This window comes from Mustela erminea, chromosome 10 (assembly GCF_009829155.1).
Source record: "Mustela erminea isolate mMusErm1 chromosome 10, mMusErm1.Pri, whole genome shotgun sequence".
Taxonomy (NCBI): domain Eukaryota; kingdom Metazoa; phylum Chordata; class Mammalia; order Carnivora; family Mustelidae; genus Mustela; species Mustela erminea.
In genome coordinates this window covers 13315858-13333079 of record NC_045623.1, presented here as the reverse complement: position 1 = coordinate 13333079, position 17222 = coordinate 13315858, and the positions used below count along the sequence as shown (strand labels likewise).

The 17222-nt window shown below is 56.6% G+C and overlaps 2 protein-coding genes across 5 annotated transcripts; both read right to left on the bottom strand.

Moving 5' to 3' along the window:
* Positions 1 to 183: 183 nt before the first annotated feature.
* RHOC (ras homolog family member C) lies at positions 184 to 6282 on the bottom strand. The gene is made up of 5 exons (XM_032360733.1): positions 6156 to 6282; positions 2720 to 2883; positions 2060 to 2180; positions 1594 to 1724; positions 184 to 806 (listed from the first exon to the last, which is right to left on the bottom strand). Exons 2-5 carry the CDS (start codon positions 2873 to 2875, stop codon positions 633 to 635), a joined length of 582 nt encoding a protein of 193 aa, XP_032216624.1. The 5' UTR covers positions 2876 to 2883; positions 6156 to 6282; the 3' UTR covers positions 184 to 632.
* A 2251-nt stretch (positions 6283 to 8533) lies between these two features.
* PPM1J (protein phosphatase, Mg2+/Mn2+ dependent 1J) lies at positions 8534 to 13829 on the bottom strand. 4 transcript variants are annotated; one of them, XM_032360731.1, is made up of 11 exons: positions 13475 to 13829; positions 12017 to 12131; positions 11426 to 11536; positions 11249 to 11326; positions 10848 to 10960; positions 10473 to 10557; positions 9796 to 9914; positions 9524 to 9587; positions 9267 to 9374; positions 8999 to 9150; positions 8534 to 8855 (listed from the first exon to the last, which is right to left on the bottom strand). In XM_032360731.1, exons 1-11 carry the CDS (start codon positions 13798 to 13800, stop codon positions 8708 to 8710), a joined length of 1419 nt encoding a protein of 472 aa, XP_032216622.1. In that variant the 5' UTR covers positions 13801 to 13829; the 3' UTR covers positions 8534 to 8707. The 4 variants fall into 4 exon arrangements, with proteins under 4 accessions (XP_032216622.1, XP_032216620.1, XP_032216623.1 ...); XM_032360729.1 differs by having other exon boundaries at positions 11249 to 11536; XM_032360732.1 differs by having other exon boundaries at positions 9055 to 9150; positions 11249 to 11536.
* Between the last annotated feature and the right edge of the window lie 3393 nt (positions 13830 to 17222).

Here is a 17222-nt window from a genome sequence, read left to right as displayed (position 1 = left end):
TCACCCGCCTCTGAGGCCCAGAGCCAGGCATGACCTCATCCTTTGCTCCCAGACTCCACCCTGCCTGCTGGGGAGTCCTGCCTTTGCAGACTGGGGGCCAGCCTGGCAAGCAACTTGGGAGAGATGGGACTCTAGGCTCACAGCCAAGATAGGGACCAGGAAGAGAGAGACAGGAAGCTACCACACACTTAGGAGCCTGTGGCCTTTATTCATGCCACCCCTCCCCCCCCCCAAGTAGAGCCAGAGACCCGGGGCTCAGGGTTGCACCCTCCAAGTCCCCTACCCCAGACACTCCTGTGAGCCAGAAGTGGATAAAGTGCTGGTGTGTGATGATCCTCTGGGGAAGGCCAAAGGGATCCAGAGCCCCACCCCTGGGCCAAGGCAGCAGGAGGAGGGACTCTTCTGAAGGGCAGGAAATTGCCCTAGGTACCCAGAGGGTGTGGAGGGAGAACCACCTACCACCACCATCACCTTGGGGGCCAGTGGGGCTGGGGAGCTCAGATGCAGTCCTGGGCGGGAGAGAACTGAAAAGGGAGCCTTTGCCAAGGAGCCCTAAGGGGGTGGGGCCAGGAAATGCACAGCTTCTGCCCCCTGTGGAAGGAAGTGGGGGAAGAGGGGAGGCCTCCCTGGTCTCAGAGAATGGGACAACCCCTCCGGCGCTTATTCTTGCGAACCTGGAGGCCGGCCCGAGTGGCCATCTCGAATACCTCCCTCACCCCCTCCTTGGTCTTGGCCGAGCACTCGAGGTAGCCAAAGGCACTGATCCGGTTCGCCATGTCCCGGCCCTCCTCAGATCGCACAGGTTCCTGAGAAGACAGAAGGCTAGATGTCAAAAGAAGCTGGTGGCCAAGTGTACCTCTCCCCATTTGACCTGTAAGGTATAGTGACTAGAACAAATACCTCCCTCAACCAACAGAGCACCCAACTCCCTGGACAGTTTCTGGGCAAGGACCCAAGACATTTACATTAAAAACGGTCTCCCTCGGCCCAGTTACCCCATGGTACACCCTCCTCTGGCCCAAATAGTATCTGCTGCCTCCTAACCAACCTTGCCCACCACAGTTCTCACACTCCATGCTCTACCGAAAGAATTTCTCTATCACTGATGAGACCAGGATTAGGACTTGGCCATAATTATTCCTCTGGGAAAGTCCATATTCCTCATCCTGGCAACTTGTGTAATAAGCCCTAGTCCTCTGGCCAGAGTCACTTTCCAGGTAAGCCAGCGCCCTCACTCTCCAGGCCTTCTGGCCTTTTCCAATGCCCGCCTTCCCCTGTCCATGTCTACTCACACCTCCCAGGTATACACTGATGGCCCGACCTGCATACCCCAAGCAAAACACCTATTTTAAGAAGCTGCCTTCGAGGGTGGGTACTCCTCTTAATAGTCCTGACCCAACAGGAAGGGACAATAGATGACATTAAAATGCCAAGTGACCTTAGACGAGTCACGATTTTGACCATTTCATCAGACACTGGACAGGAGACAAAGGGCCCTTCCGGTTCTTCCTCACCAGGGAGGTCAGTTGGAATGTAGGCCTCACGAGGGTCATCAGCCCTTTGAGGGGCTCCTGGCTTGGCCACCCCACCCACCTGCTTCATCTTGGCCAGCTCTCTCCTGGTATGTTCGTCTTGCCTTAGGTCCTTCTTATTCCCCACTAGGATGATGGGCACGTTGGGACAGAAGTGCTTCACCTCCGGGGTCCACTTCTCAGGAATGTTTTCTGCACAGACACGTCCCAGCAGGTGTCAGTGCCTCCACTTAAGCTAGAAACCTTCCCCCCACTGCCCCCTGGGGCCCCCTTCTTCCCCCAGAGCAGTTGTTAGAAGCTTTAGGGCACAACAGTCCCTTGCACAGCTCAGAGCACCCCCCCGCCCCCACAGTACCCCCTTTGAGCCCTCCCAAGGATCACAGCCCTCCCCCCACCCAGCCCCAGCACAAGTGACTAACAGCACCCTGTCTCAGAAGGGTGAAATGAGCCAAGATGAGCTACCTCGGGGTGGCTGATTCCAAGGGCTCCCCAGTGCCCTTCCTCCATTGCCCTCACCCCCACCTCACCCAGGCTGTCGGGGCTGTCGATGGAGAAGCACATGAGGATGACATCAGTGTCCGGGTAAGAGAGAGGCCGCAGCCGATCGTAGTCCTCCTGCCCAGCTGTGTCCCATAGCGCCAGCTCCACCTGCCGCAGGGGGCCAGTGAGTACCTGCCTGCAGGTCCCAGTTCTACCCCTCCCTGACCACCCAGAGGTCCTCTGAAACCATGGGTCCTTTAGGTTTACTCAACAGCTATCTCTTGAGCACTTGGTGTGTGCCAGGGACAACATTAGTCACCGTCCCGCAGTATAAATTTGGTGAGTTTCTAGAAATCCTGAGACATGGGTGCTTGATCTGTATGTAGCTTATGAGCTATTGTTGTGAGCACCACGATTTGATTTTAAGTCACAAAGCCCTTTGAAGGAAGCCTTACCACTCCATTTTGCAGTCAGAGGGTCTTAAACTCAGAGGCAAAAGGACTGGGCCCAGATTACAGAGTCAGGGCGTAGAGACCCAGGAAGTGTGGCTAGGTTTCCTAAAACTACAATTTGGCTTCCTAACTTGCACTGGTTCCAGCAGGGAGAGTGGAGGAGGGAGTGGGTCGGCGGTGAGAAAGGCTATCCAAGGTCCACAGCAACAGGGTGGGGGCTCCCAGGGGGAGACAAGAAGGGTTCTTGGCCTTCACCTGCTTGCCGTCCACCTCTATGTCTGCGATGTAGTTCTCGAAGACCGTGGGGACGTAAACTTCGGGGAACTGATCCTTGCTGAAGACGATGAGGAGGCAGGTTTTCCCACAGGCCCCATCCCCCACAATCACCAGCTTCTTTCGGATCGCAGCCATGGCTGGGGCTGACAGGAAAAAGGGTAGATTTGGGGAAAAGCCAGTAAAACCAAGAATGTTTCTTTGGGGGCTCCCCAAGACCTGGAAACCGAGGCCTCCAGCAAAGGGAGGGAAAGGGGCCTGCCCTGGTGTGTTCTTGTCAAGAACCAATCGTTCAGACAACTGATCTTGAAATCGTAATCTCTGGGGCAGGAGCAGGAGCAGGAGCAGGTCTCCCTGGACAGGTCAGAATATGAAGGCGGGAGAACCACCCACCTGGGAGCCAACTATGGGGTTCTGGACACTTAGAGGGGTGCTCGGGGATTAGGGACATACCCGGAAGAGGCAGCTTGAATCTGGTACATATACCAGGCCTTCAAGTCAGACTTCATGCGTTAGCAGGATTTTGATACTTGTTTTCAAGTTTCATAATCACTAGGGTCCAATCAAGAACACATTGTCCCTCACTCAGGACAAGGCATGCCTGCCTCGCCACAAGTGAGGTGTCCCTCTCCCACAGGCCGGCAGAAGCAACGAACAGGTGACAGGTGGGTAAGGGAAAGCGTCCTGAGCGTTTGGACAAAGATCATCTCCCTCAGTCCCCGGAAGCCTGCAAAGGTGGATGGCATGCTTCCTTCCCATTCTGACACACTAGGAAAGTGAGGCTCAGGAAGGTTACAATGTGTGTTCCAAGTCATGACAGGGATGGCATTCAGGGCACACAGGGCTGTGTGACTCTGGAGTCTGTTGCCTTTTCTACCTATCACCACCACCCCCCCCCCCCAGTAATGGGAAAAAGAGGGGGCAGGGAAACCCAGATAGAGGGCCTCGGCAGCCAACCAGCTTCCCTGGCCCACCCCAGTCCAGTCCCCAAAGCCAGCCCCGAGTCACACAAAGGAGGCTCAGTCCCGGCAGTGCCCACAGCCCACATTCGGGCAGTCTGCCCTCCTCCCCCCTTCCTCCTGGGCCTGGCAGCAACACTGGGTCACTCAGCCCCAGGCAGGGGACAATGACCACACTGTAGGGAGCCACACATCCACCACAGCAGAGTGACCGAGAATAATCCACTAGGGAATCACCTCCACCCATCCTCTGGAACAGCCCCTTCCCCCCAACTCTGTCCAGCTCACCCCCAGGCCCTGCCTACCATCCCTCCCTGTGACTCAGGGCAAAGAGTCAGCTTCCTGAGGTTTCCGTGTGTCCCCGGCCCCCAACACACCCAAATGAGCATCTGCACAGTTCATCACACCTAGCCGGCCTCCCTGCCCCTGAACTGAGCCTCACTTCCTCCCTCCCTGGGGAGAGCAGCTGCCCTCCAAGCCGTCTGAGGTTCCCAGGCCTCCAGCCTGGAAGGAAGAGAGGGCGGGCTGCAGAGCCTAGATGGCCGTCGAGGCTGTTGGGAAGGGGGAGGGGGCTAGAACCGGAGCCGGAGCTGGGAGGAGCTCCCAAAAAAAGAGCTGAACAAGGGCCAGTCGCCTCACCAACCAGGCAGCGAGCAGTTAAGAGAGAAGGGGATGGTAACCTGATCTCAGCCCTAAACCTGGCTTTTTCTCTCAGTCCCACATCCTGTCAAACTGGGCTGAACTCCTGTACTCCCCACAGACCACCAACACCCCACAGCCCTGGCTTGGGCTGCCTTTTAGGAAAGCAAATACTCCCAAGCCCAAAGCTGGTTCTCTCCAAACGGTGGGATCCTGGGTGGCCTCCCTACTCTCCAACACACACACACACGGGCACAAAACTGGGATGAGGAAGTGGATATGAGTCAGAATTTATAGGACTTGAGAGGATACGGCCACACTCTCCCCACCACAAAAGGGGCTCCCTTCCTGGTACCCCGAGAGATGGCAAGAAGGCATTCACCATGCCAGTAGATCCTTTCAAAAATGGAAACCACCTTCAGAGAGGGGGTTCTCCCTGGAAATTCTGCCCAGGGGATCAACTCATCCCTTCCACTCCTGCTAGTTCCACCGGTCCAGCAGTGCAAAAACAGGCTGGAGCAGCCCCATCTGGGACGTGACCACCATGGTGACAGTCACCACCACGGTGACAATCACCACCATGACAAGTACAGCTGCTTAGGTGTGAGCACGCCACTGGCCGCCTACAGCAGGTTAGTCTCAGTGGCACCAGATGGTGGGAGGCACAGGACAGAATTCAGAGGCAAGGGCATGCATTAAATGAACCTGGAGCCCCCCTCTCAATGAGAAGACTTTCCCTTCAGGCTCTCATTGGACAAGAAGAGCAGCTGGCCTAGGCCCAGACCAAGCCACTAGGCCCAAGGCCAACATGGCAAGGAAAACAGCTCCCTGTGAGAGGCAGCGCCAGAAGAACTGCCCCACTGACCCTAAGACGGTCAGCAGCGGCCCTTTCCCGACCCCACCCCGACCTGACACAGAGGCTGGAATGGAGCCGGAAGCTCCTGGGTGCTGCGTGCAGACAAGACATCCCACCGTCTCCTCAATCATTCTCTAGATTTCCAGATGACCCAGAGCTGGGCTGTCCCCTGTAGGCCAGCCCTGAGGGCCAGAGAACGAATCCGATTCCACCTCAACTTTAAAACCAGAAGAGAGCGCAGGACTCAGCCTCGGACCCTCCCAGCACAAAGGCCCAGGATAATCTCCGGCCAGGTTTGTTGGGGTGCAGGGAGGGAGGGGTCTGGAAGGGAGGAGATTCTTGCATACATAAAAACGAGCGAGATCCTTCCCAACCTCCCCTACATCCCGCCCCAGGCACACTCCATGGAACCGTCTAGGAAGGCGTCCAGACCTCTGGGAACTGTGGCAGGCCCCACTCGGTCACACCACGCCCCTATTCCCGCCATTCCGCCGGCCCGGCCTGGGGGAATTCCCACCTCCAGCCGGATTCGAGCCCAGACCCACACCCCGGCCCAGGTCCACATCGGGCCGACACGCCAGCGAGTCTGAGCGCCTGGACTGGGGCTCCCTCGCGGAGACCCAAGTTGCCTCCTGGCTTCTCGCCCGACGGGACAGATTCCGGGAAGCCGGGCGAGGAAGGGCAGGGACACAGGCTCGGACACAGAAGGCCAGAGGCCCCGCCGGGCAGTTCCCGTAGGGGGGTAGGGGAGAGCCCTCGCCGCGGCCCAGGGAGGGGCCAGCCCGGCCGACTCCCGCACAGTCCCGACGCCGCGCGTCCCAGGGGAAGGAGGGTGGCCTGCGCTCTGGCCGAAGCCCCCTCCCCTCCCGGCGGCCCGAGCTCCGGCCAAGCGGAGGGCGAAAAGTGCTCTCCCGGGAACGAGTTCCCGGGACACCCCGCCACCCCAGCCCCCGGTCCCGGGTACCTTCCGCTCCGCTGCCTCCAGCTGCGCGGCCAGTGCCGGAGGCTGAGACTGACCCGGGGGGCCCTGCCCCGCCCTCCTTCAGCGCCGCGGCGGGGAGAGGCGGGCCCGCCAGGGGGAGGGACCGGCCGGGGGCGGGGGGTCGGCCCTTGGCTCCGCCTGCCCACCGCCCAGCCTGGGGCCTCCACGGCTTGCCCAGGCTACTAGCGGGGGTCGAGGGTGGGATCGCAGGGCGGTCGGGGAGTGGGCGGCGGGTGGGACCCCTTGAAGACCCAGCCTCTACCCCGCCTTCCAGCCCCCAGGGGCGGACCGGCGTCGGGAAAGTTGTGAGGCGCTCGGGGTGGGGTCGGGAAAGGGCCGCTGCTGCCCTCCCGTGGCCAACCCGCCACGCGCGCCTACAGCTCCCGGGACCTCGCGGGAGGGGTCTGCGGAAGACGCCCCCACACACACACACCCCGCCCCGCCCCGCCTCGGCTCGTAAAATCCTGTCATGGAAGTACTGCCCAACATCACGCCCCAGCCCTGAGGACTTTTCAGATCCTTTGAGACCCAGGCCACCTTTCCACCTGACCATTCCCTTTCCCCTGCCTGGAATTTCCTTGAGTCCAATTACTGCGTACCCCTCAAAGGGCATTCCTGGAGGCCTTTCCTGATCCCCAGCTGGGAAGTCAGCTTCTACCCCATAATGCGTTATTTCGGTGCCGCTAGGGACACTTGGCCCAGTCTGATGTGTCACATTGGGTTCTTTACCTACGGGTGTGTCTCTTTTCCTCCTGAGGTGGATGACGACGGAGGATGAGAAGTCTGCCGCTACTTCATTAGTTTGTGACCTGTTTGCTACATAGCTCAGCCCTTTGGGAGCTCATTGGGGATCTTTGGGATAAGTGTACCCATCTCCTTTTGCCTGCAAGGAAACTGAGGCTGACAGAAGTTAAGTGGCTTGCCGAAACTTTTGCGGTGTGTATGGAACAGAGAGAGAGTTCAAATAGTCAGGCCTGCCTGGCTTCAGGGTTGGTGCTCTCCCTGCTGTCATTTAAGCTCCTCCTGTACCTCCCCACTGCCTGGCACGCTGTGTGGCACCTAAGTTTTCCAAAAATATTGTCTGAATGAATGAATGTCAGAAGTCAGGTAAATTTTAAAGCTCTGAAGTGCAGCCCACACATCTGATAAATGAGTAAGCTGAGGTCCAGGGAACTCTGGCCCCCAGGCCTCTTCACCCATGCCATAAATACACACTGAGCATGAACTGAGAGCTACATGCTCAGTTCCGATTGATTTGGGTCATCTAAGAACTTAGTCTAAATTCGAAACACACAACTTAAAGATAGCAAGTTACTGAACCCTTATTGCATGTACCTGACTCTACATTCAAATTTAAGTCCTTAAGACAACCCTGTGAGGAAGCACTGTTACTCCCGTTTTGCTGAGAAGCAAACTAAGGCTCAGAGAGGTTGCAGAGGACCCGGGAAACAGGACTCTAGAGCCTCCGCCCTTCACTGTTCCTCCATGTAGTCAGCTGTATATACAGGAGGCAGTGGCTGTCCTGGGGGCACGCATGGACTATGGGATACCCATCTCTGAAGGACAAGTGAAGTCTTCCAGTTAAGGTGATGAGTAGATATTAAATGGGCTGGAGCCCCAACAGGCTCCAAGAGTTATGGAACCCCCAGGAGGGTGGCGACGGGGCAGAAAGACAGGGCTGGAGGAGGACACAATGGACAAATGATGAACGTCCTTGGATGCCACACTCAGGAGTTGGGTGTTGATTTTGGCCTAGGGGCAGTAGGGAGCCACTGAAATGTTCTCTCAAGAACCAACTTAGATTCACACTGCAGTAAGATCACATTCAGGAATACAGGGACATGACCTGGAGACATGGTTAGGAGCCTAATGTGGTAATAATAGTAGGAGTGGGTCTAGGTAGACAAATAGGAAAAATATTGTGTGATATGTAATCAATGGCATGTACTGATTGATTCGCTGGCTGGGTAAAAGCCAGACCCAAAGGTGACCAGCGCCAAGATTTTTAACTTGGGCTGAAGAGCTAGTGCCCATGGACATGATGAACCAGGAGAGGGCACACATTTGTAGGGCAATGGTGGATTCCGTTTCAAGTACGTGGAGTTGGAATGCCTGTGGGATGTCTAGATGTTCAGGAGATGGCTAGGACACGCGGGCCTAAAGCTCAAGAACAATCTGGGGGGAAATACTGACTTGGAAAACACCACCAGGTAGGTGAAGCCATGGGAGTGGATGAGGGCACGTGGATTGGGACAAGCAGAGGGTGAAGATGGAAACTGGGAGTGCTACATTTTTAGGACGGCTTTGCACCACCTGAAAGAAGCCTTTTCGTTTCTCATCAAAGTAAATAAAGACACATGTTTTTATCCATCGGGTTTATTTGCCACTAGCTATTAATTCTGGATCTAATTGACACTCCTTCTTCAGTTACGGTACCACTAAAGAAGGTGAGGGAGACAAGTTCAGAGTCTGGATTGGCAGAGGGTAAGCACGGAGGGGCTAGGATGGTGGTGGAAGGGGTGGGGCTGAGCCCCTCAGGAGTAACTGCCTGGCCCCCCCAGGGGGATGACGAAGACCGAGATGTCATCCCCGGAACCCAGCTTGTTGTTGGGGAGACGCCAGCCACGGTCCCGGGGGGTGCCCCGGGCCCCCAGGACCAGAGCTTGGGCCAGAGCTTTGTACCTGCCAGGAGCACACGTGCACACTCATGTTCCAACATGTATATGGAAGATCGATACACCGGCCCTCAGATGGGTCCCCAAGCATTGCTTCCCTTTGCCCCTACCTTCCCCATTGTCATCCCCGCACCTCCATACAAGCCCTACCTGCTGGGGTCATTGGGCTCATAGGCTGACAGCACCCTGTCCACAGTGGCAGCTACCTCACAGTCACTGGTGACATCCCACAGTCCATCTGTTCCCAGGACTAGCACGTCATCTGGGCAGTGCTCATACTGTGTCAGGTCGTACACTCGCACCTGGCAGGGAGAAGAGAGTGGAGAAGGAGCTGCGGGACAAAGGGACCCTGGAAGAAAACCAGCTTGGGCCCCTGGAGAGGGAAAGGTCTAGCTGAGGAAGCCCCCATACGGCTCACCTCCGGGAAGCAGGAGAGGAAGGGCTTGATGGGCAGAGTGGAGCTGCAGACCTTGAGGTTGTGGTCTCCCAAGCCCCGGGTTACCCCGATGGTGGCCATCACACGAGCCTAAAGGGAATGAGCGTGGGTGCTGCCCTGGCCCTCTCCCAGCCTCTGAAGCTGTGGGCCCTCCCACTCCTGCCCTCGGGTAGAACCTCCACCTCCCTAGACAAGTTGTGGTGGGTCCTCCTGCCCTCTCCCACCTCTACCATGTTTACCTTTTTGCCCTCCCCACAGACCAGAGGAAACCTGAGATCCTCCAGCTCGATCTTTTTGTAGGCCCTGGGTGGGGGGGGGAGGAGAGGAGGCATCACCCAGGCATCAAAGCCCCTCTCCCAGAGGAGCCATGCCTCTCACACAAACCCCTAAGAAGGATATCCCCCCAATCCACCCCCCCCCACCGACCCCGCCTCCAGCTTCCACCTTGCTGCTGGTGAGGGACTGGTTGTGTTGCCATGGGAACAGGCCCCAGCTTGGAGGGAAGTGTTACCAGCCGGTCATGTTCTGGTCCCGGTACAGCATCCTCTGGCCCAGCTCCTTAGGCTGAATTCTGCGGGGGAACTCAAGGTGGGTGAATTCACCACCTAGCAGCTCTGGTTTCAGGAAGCCCTGGGGTCGGGAGCGGCCAGACAGAGCAGAGGCCCCGGGAGGCATTAGGCTTAGTGGGCGTGTAGGTGATGTTAATTACTGCAGGGCCTTAAGTGGGCTTTCTTTGCCAGGTGCCATGCATTGTTCTAATACAAATAAGGTGTATGAACTCGCCTAACCTCATGACAACCCTGAAGGCAGGAGCTACTGACTCAAGTTAAGGGAACCATCTGCAGGTCTGACAATTAGCAAAGGACTCGAACAGGGGTTCAATCCCAGGTGGTCTAGCTCCAGAGTCAGTCCTTTAAAGCACTAAACCGTCCTGCCTTTCAGGAGCCTTTGCTACTTCCTTTCCCCACCTCTGACTCGACTTCCTTCCTCAGCGGGGGGCACAGTGGGGGCCCTGGAGTAGCCCACGTTCCTTCCTGCCACATACCGCCACCAGCTCAGCCCTCTTCTGCAGAGTAGAGGGGCTTTCCCAGCGGTGGCGGGGGTGGGGGGCGTGGAGGGGTAGCATAGGCTATAGAGAGCCAAGAAAGTCAACAAAGAATGGGAGCAGGGAGGTTAGTTCCTACTTACAAGCAGCTGAAGACGCTGGCGCTCAGTCTCCGGGGTGAACTCCCGGGACATTGGAATGATTTCACCATTCCGGACAATGATGGCTCTGCCCAGAAAAAGGAAAGGTTTGGGCCAGGCTCTCCTCAGCCCCCTTGTGGAGAATTCCAGAAAGACTAGGCCTTCCCCACAATGACCCTAGGGGTTCCTCAGCCAGACCCCCATCTTTCCTCCCCTCGCGTGGCTATTTCAGGCCATCCCTTATGGCTGTGACTGTTCCTGACACCATCCTTCCCTCTGGGTTTTGATTTTTAACACCCACCGCCTCATTCTCTTCTATTCCCCCCATCCCAGAGTGTGCGATCCCCTGTAGGCACTCTCAAACCCCGCTTCCCATACCTGCTGTCACCTGCATTGGCCACATACACCTTGCCTAGCAAGTAGACCACAACCAGTGCACAGCAGCCCCCCTCCACTTGGTGGCCACGCCGCTCCCGGGCCATCTGCTCATCCTGCCATGTGAGGAAGGGTCAGAGGGGGTGAATGAAGGAGAGTTTCCAGGCACACAACCACCGCCCCCAACTGCAGAAATAAACTGACCCAGCCAAGCAACCCTGGAGGAGAGGAGGGCAGACATGGGTGTAACCCCCTCTTTCTTCCCCTCTGAACCAAGCTCTGCTCAGGCCCTCCAAGGTGTTGTGGGTACTCAGGACCCCTCACACCACTTGATTTCTGTATACAGTGGACCAGAGTATCTGCCTAGCAGGCTCCTGCTTGGGGGGGGGGGTGCACACACTCACCATGAACTGGAAGGCATTCTCAATGGCCCCCACTACCAGGCTCTCATGGGTCACTTCCTTCTGTGAAGACCAGCAGGACTGAGGACCAACCAAGTGAGAAGAATCAGAGGAACCTGGGGCTCCTGGGGTAGACGGGAGGCAGAGGGGAGGTGGCGAGGGGTCCTGGAGTATCTCTACCAGGTCCTTTAGCTGCTCCCGGATGTGGCGATGCAGGAGCCTGGCGGCCATTTCAGCAGCTCCCCCCCCTGCATGCCCATCAAACAGGCCCCAGTAGTAGAAGCAGAGTCCCTGGTAGAGGAAAAGTTGGAGGTGAATAAGGGATATTGTGTGTGTGTGTGTGTGTGTGTGTGTGTGTGTGTGTGTGATGCAAGGTGAAGAAGAGCAAGACTCTGGGCAACCATGTAAACATCAGAGAAGAGGTCAGAGTTTGGTATGAAAAGTAAATCAGATTTATTCGCTTATTTACCAGGGACCTATTATGTGTCAGAGGGTAAAGCACCAAAAAAGCCAAACTCAGAGGATAAAAGACACAAAAATAAACACTGGCAATGAATTAAATCATCCATAAAGACGGGAGCACTTATATTCTAAGTGGTAAACTGAATATTTACACTGACATTCTAATTGGTCAATGCCAGTTCTGTGCCAGAGGTAGAAAGCTAGTGAGTTAGGAGTTAGTTAGGTCTGAGATTTAAAACAGATGCCTAGAATCCCCGGGGAGAGGTGTTACTGTATCTCTGGAGTCAAGGGAAAGCGGTGGGGGCTTACCTGGCCTTGGCTAGGCTCCCTAAGTGCACCTGAAACACTCCTCCGTCCTTCCACATACACCACCTCACAGCAAGCCTGGTCCTCATTGTGCCGGCTTTTGCCCGCGTTGATGACCCTGCCAGGCCAGAGTGACCACATCAGGTTGGACACCAGACCAGGTCCTGGAATAACCCCCACCTTAGACACACACACACACCCTCTCTAGCCTGCTGGCCAAACTGAGAAAGGTCACAGCCGCCTGGGATCCAGGCCAGAAAGAGGAGGAGAAGGGAGGCAGGGCAAGGCACAAGGAGTACTGTCTGGGTGTCGGGCCCCACCACCTCATAGGAAGGCCAGCAGTAGCACGTTCTTGCCTCAGTTCCCCCATCCCTGGCAAAAGGGGCACTCCCATGGGCTGCTGGGGAAGGGGCTGGACAGGGCAGCAGGGGTCTTACCGCCCTGCTTGCCAACCCCCTACATCCCACCCTGAAGCCTAGTCAACTTTTCTAGTGCTTTGTCCACAGCACCCCACCCTCATGGGCACACCCACCTTTATCTTAAAATCATCCAGTGAAAGTTTCTGCGGCTTTGGCAGTGAGGAAGTGCTCCAGCCCAGATAGGGAAAGAGGAATTGAAATAGGGTAGGGATAGAAGCCCACCTGGACTGCGCAAAAGTCACAGAACCACTAACTCTTCCCAAACAAAAAGCTAAAGGAGCTAATGGTGGGGCCACGGGTCTACCAGCCACCAGCCTCAGCGGCCTCAGCGCCCCCATCTCCCTCAGCGCTCTGCTTTTCCAGTACAGACATTAAAAATACACCCGGCCGGGAGTCAGCCGCCTGCTCCCCACTAAGACCGGGGGTCCACTTCCTTGCCAGCCCCGTGCCATTGCCCTCCCTCCGAGAGGCATCCAAAAGGGACCCTCCTGCTTCCTCGGGCGGCCCCCTCCCCCGCCCCCGAGGAAGCCTGAGGCCGCCTGGTGTCGCGGGCTATTTCTGGGTGTGGAGGGGGAGGGGAACGGTAAGAGGGACAGAGAACTGGGGCGCTGGGGTCGGGAAGCCCAGGAGCGAGTCTTTCCAAACGCCATCTCCCCTATTAAAAGCGCACCCCCCACCTTGAAACCCCGCCTCCCTTAGCCATTAAACTGCCGGGCCCCGACTGAGAACTGGCCAACTCATCCTCCACGGGGCCCTCCACCCTCCGGGCTCTGGAAGGGAAGGAGGTCCTGAGGCGGCGCCGGTGAGGGTAGTCAACGAGCTGGAAGGTCCTGAAGAAGACTGCACCGACTTGAGAAAGGGCTGGGGGGGAGAGGGGTGCGGCCCGAAGCCCAAAGGAAAGCAAAGGTCCTGGGAGAAGGGAGCTCCCTGCGCCGAGCACCGCGAGGGGCACGCATCCCAGCGCCGGGGATGCCCAGCTGGGGAAGGGGTTAGGGGATGGGGGGAGTCCCATCCCGCCTAGGGTGTCCCCGGGGGCGCTCACTCGGCGTAGCCCGTGCTCCAGGGCAGGCGACGGCCCGTGTCCGGGGGGCTTTGCACAGCCCGGCCAGCGTGGTCATCGGCGCGTCGCAGCCCCCCCGGGCTCAGCTGCAGGAAGGTCGGTCGGGAGAAACTCGCTCGAGCTTCTACTGTCTTCGCCGGCGCGGCGCTCCCGCTCCCAGCCGTCGCCGGAGGGCTCCTGGGCGCTTCTGGAGGAGCGGCGGTCTGCGGGGACGGCGCGTTGGGCAGGTCTGGGGACTTGGGGCGCGGAGGCGGGGCGCCCCCGGAGCTCACCAGGTGCGCCACCGCCGAGCGCACCCGGTTTAGCATGCTGCCTCCCTGCCCCGCCCTCGTCCGTGGCCCCGCCCCAGGCGGGCCCCTCCCCCTAGGACGCGCGGTGGGCGGTGCTCGCTCCTACGGGCTCTCCCCCGCCATTGGCTCTGGGCGGGCAGGGTGGGTCCCGGCAAAACTTCCTCCTGCTCTGGGCCGCCCCTGGCACCGCCCCATCAGCTCGCGGCTCCTTCTCGCGTAGTTCGGCTTCCCTCCGCCTCGGCTTTTTTGCAGCAGTAGGGTCTGCAGTAGTAGGAAGGGGACGGAGGGAAGCACACCCTATTTCAGCCGTGCTCTAGATGAGACATCAGCTAGAACTTCCCCATTGTGACGGGGGGGAAGGTCTCCTCGCCCTCGGTTCCTAGCCTGCCGGGAGGGTGATGGAGCTGGTGACCTCAGGGAAACCAGCAGCTTCCGCCACCGCTGGGTGTGAAGCACCTGGTGTGACAACACCTCTGGCTGGGGCTTCTGGAGTGAGAGCGAGGGCGAGGAGCTGGTGCTGGAGGTGCTAACGACGCGGACTGGAGCCGACCACCCTGAATTAGGGAGCCGGGGCTAGGTTCTTGGGCTCCTGACGGCGCTGTTCCCCATTGACGACCACCTCTAGATCTGGGAGAGCGGTTGCCGCTTTGACTCCGCTTTGCTTCTCAGGACCCAATTTCCCCCCACATTTAGGCCTCCCCTGACCACAGCAGGGCTAGTTGATAAGGATAACAATAACTGCTCCGACTTACTGTATAGTAGTCTCGCTACAAAGCACTTTCCACATATTAGGCCATTTATACCAAACAGCAGCCCTTCGAGGTGGGTGTTCTGTTCTTTTTACCGATGACGCGCCCGTCGTTTACAGGACTTGTCTCAAGAGGTCACACAGCCAATGACTCACAGCCGTGCCAGTCCCCAAACGCCCAAACTCCGTTCTGTCTGATGAACCAAGCTGATTTGTATGGATCGTGGAGGAAGGACTAAGGAGCAGGTGAATGGCAGAAGAGTGAGGGTTCCCCCTCTTCCACCTTCCCCCCCCTGCAGAGGCTGAGCCTGCAGGCTGAACGAGATCTGTAGGCACCGCCAGGGGGAGACAGAGGCCAGGCTAAGCGCTTGCTTGCAAGGGACCGGTAATACTAACTTTGATGCCCAAGGAGCCCTGTTCCTAAGCCTGCTATCAGGTAATTGATCAGTACATTTCTAGCGACACCTCCTGCCCCGTGCACTGTCCAAATGGAGACAAGGCCCTGTGGCCCTAATGTAAGTCAGGGTAGCTCTCAGGAATCACTAGCACTGAGTTCATGGTTGGGACTCCATCACTGGATCTGTGGGCAGAATGCTCCCTGAACATAGCCCTCTTTTTTCCTGAGCTTGTCTGGCTGGACAAGCAGGGCAAGTTCAATGCCAGGACCGCTCGACTATTGGTGCCTCCGAGTGACTACAGGTTGACCTGGGGTCCCAGAAGGAGTGGTTTTCCTCCCAGCTTCCAAATAAAAATCTCATAATGGTCATTCAGGTATTTATTTATTTACTTACTTACTTATTTGAGACAGATCATGAGCTGGGATGGGGGTGGGGGGCGGGAGATGCAGAGGGAGAGGGAGAAATAGACTCCCCACTGAGCAGAAAGCTCAATATGGGGCTTGATACCAGGACCCTGAGATCATGACCTGAGTCAAAAGGCAGACACTTAACCAACTGAGCCACTCAGGGGACCCTTCATTCAGTCTTTAGACTTGTTGTAATCATACCTACACTCTGGGCAGAGAGAGCCAGAAAAATAGAAGTCACAAGAAAAGAAAAACAAATCAGATGCAAAGGCATAGACTGGCAAAGGCAAAGGAGAGCAAAGGCAAAGGAGAGCCTCTGCCCCTGCGCTGCTCCTTGAGGAACAGCTTCAGAAATGGGCTTTACTCCAGGGCACCTTTTGTCCTCACCCAGGTGCTCCCTCACTTCCTGTAGGGCAAAAACCATGCTGTTGCTATGGGTATTTCCCTCCTGTTCGAGAAAAACAGGAACCAGCTCTCAGATAAATGGCATAAACAACAACAGCAAGCCAAGACTGATGAAAAAATATAACATCCTGGCTATTTTTATTATTCAGTGTTTCTGGGGCAGTTGGCTTCCCACTTCTCTGTGTCACCCTGCTCCCTGGTACCTGCTCTTCACAGCACCCACCATGGTGTAGCTACAAATAGGCCACAGAGCCAGGACAGAAAGATCCCTAGCTCCAGCAGCAGATGGGTAGTGGGGATGTCAACAGCACTCTTGGGCTCCAGAACCACATCCCCCTACCTAAATCCCAAGGCTCTCCTCTCTCTGAACATCTTACCTCTGATTCCTGACATCATCACACTTTCTCCATCCTCAGACTGCCCCAGAACCTGGTAAGAAAGTCATCATTTCTACTAGTCCCGGAGGCAGCAGAAAGGGGAAGAGGTAAGGGGATGGGTAGAGAGTCAGACTTGGGAGATACTCTTCTCTGAGAACTGAGACTGTTCAGTGCCTGGCCCTGCCAGGGGTGTGTGTGGCCTTGGCCAGTGAGGGGGACCGGGCATCCTCGAGACAGTCCCCTTTATCCTAAGCCACGTGCATTGGCCCAGAGCTCAGAAGTAGGCTTTTCCCCCTTACCTCTACCCACCCCATTACTCCAATCACAAAGCCTTCTTAAACTATGAGGAGTGTCCCTCCTGCTAAGAGACAAATTCACAGACCACCTCTCTCTCCCATTTGTCTAATGCTTCCACATCCAGATTCTTACCCTGTAAAGATTTACAAAATTGCAATTATATTGCAACTCATATAATGAGGATATTGGGTCTCAAGTTTGGTTCTCAAGTTGGGGTTCATAGCCATCATCCATAAGGACCCATCATCAGTCTATTGCAGCCCTCCTGCCTGCTTAGCCTCTACCCTCATGCCTCCTCTAGTCCTTCCTGTCCCTGAGGACACCACTCCTAGGGTAGAGATCATTTGTTCTTCCCTCCTGGATTTTAACATTTTCTCAGTTAGGGCTAACATATCAATCTAGAAATGCATTGTCTGATAGAATTTTGTGCAATGATGGGAATGTTCTGTATCTTTTCAATACAGTAATCCCAGCTACATGTGACTATTGAGCCCCATGCAAATAAGAAACCATTTTTGGATTTTATCTAATTTATGTTTAAACATACATAATTACGTAGAATCAGTGGCTATCCTACTGGACAGTGCAATTTTAGAATATTCAAGAGTCAAAACCCTTGGGGGTCCTGGCAGTCCCTCCTCACACACAGCCCCCTCCCTCCCCGGAAGCCACAAGACGGAGTGTTTTGAGGGACCTCTTTGAGTTATCCCGGCCTGCCCCAGGGAGGTGTTCACCCGGACTGCAGACAGCGCCGCGGGACCGGCCGGCCTCTCTTCGCTCTTCTCGCCTCGGCCGCCAGGGGCCGCTG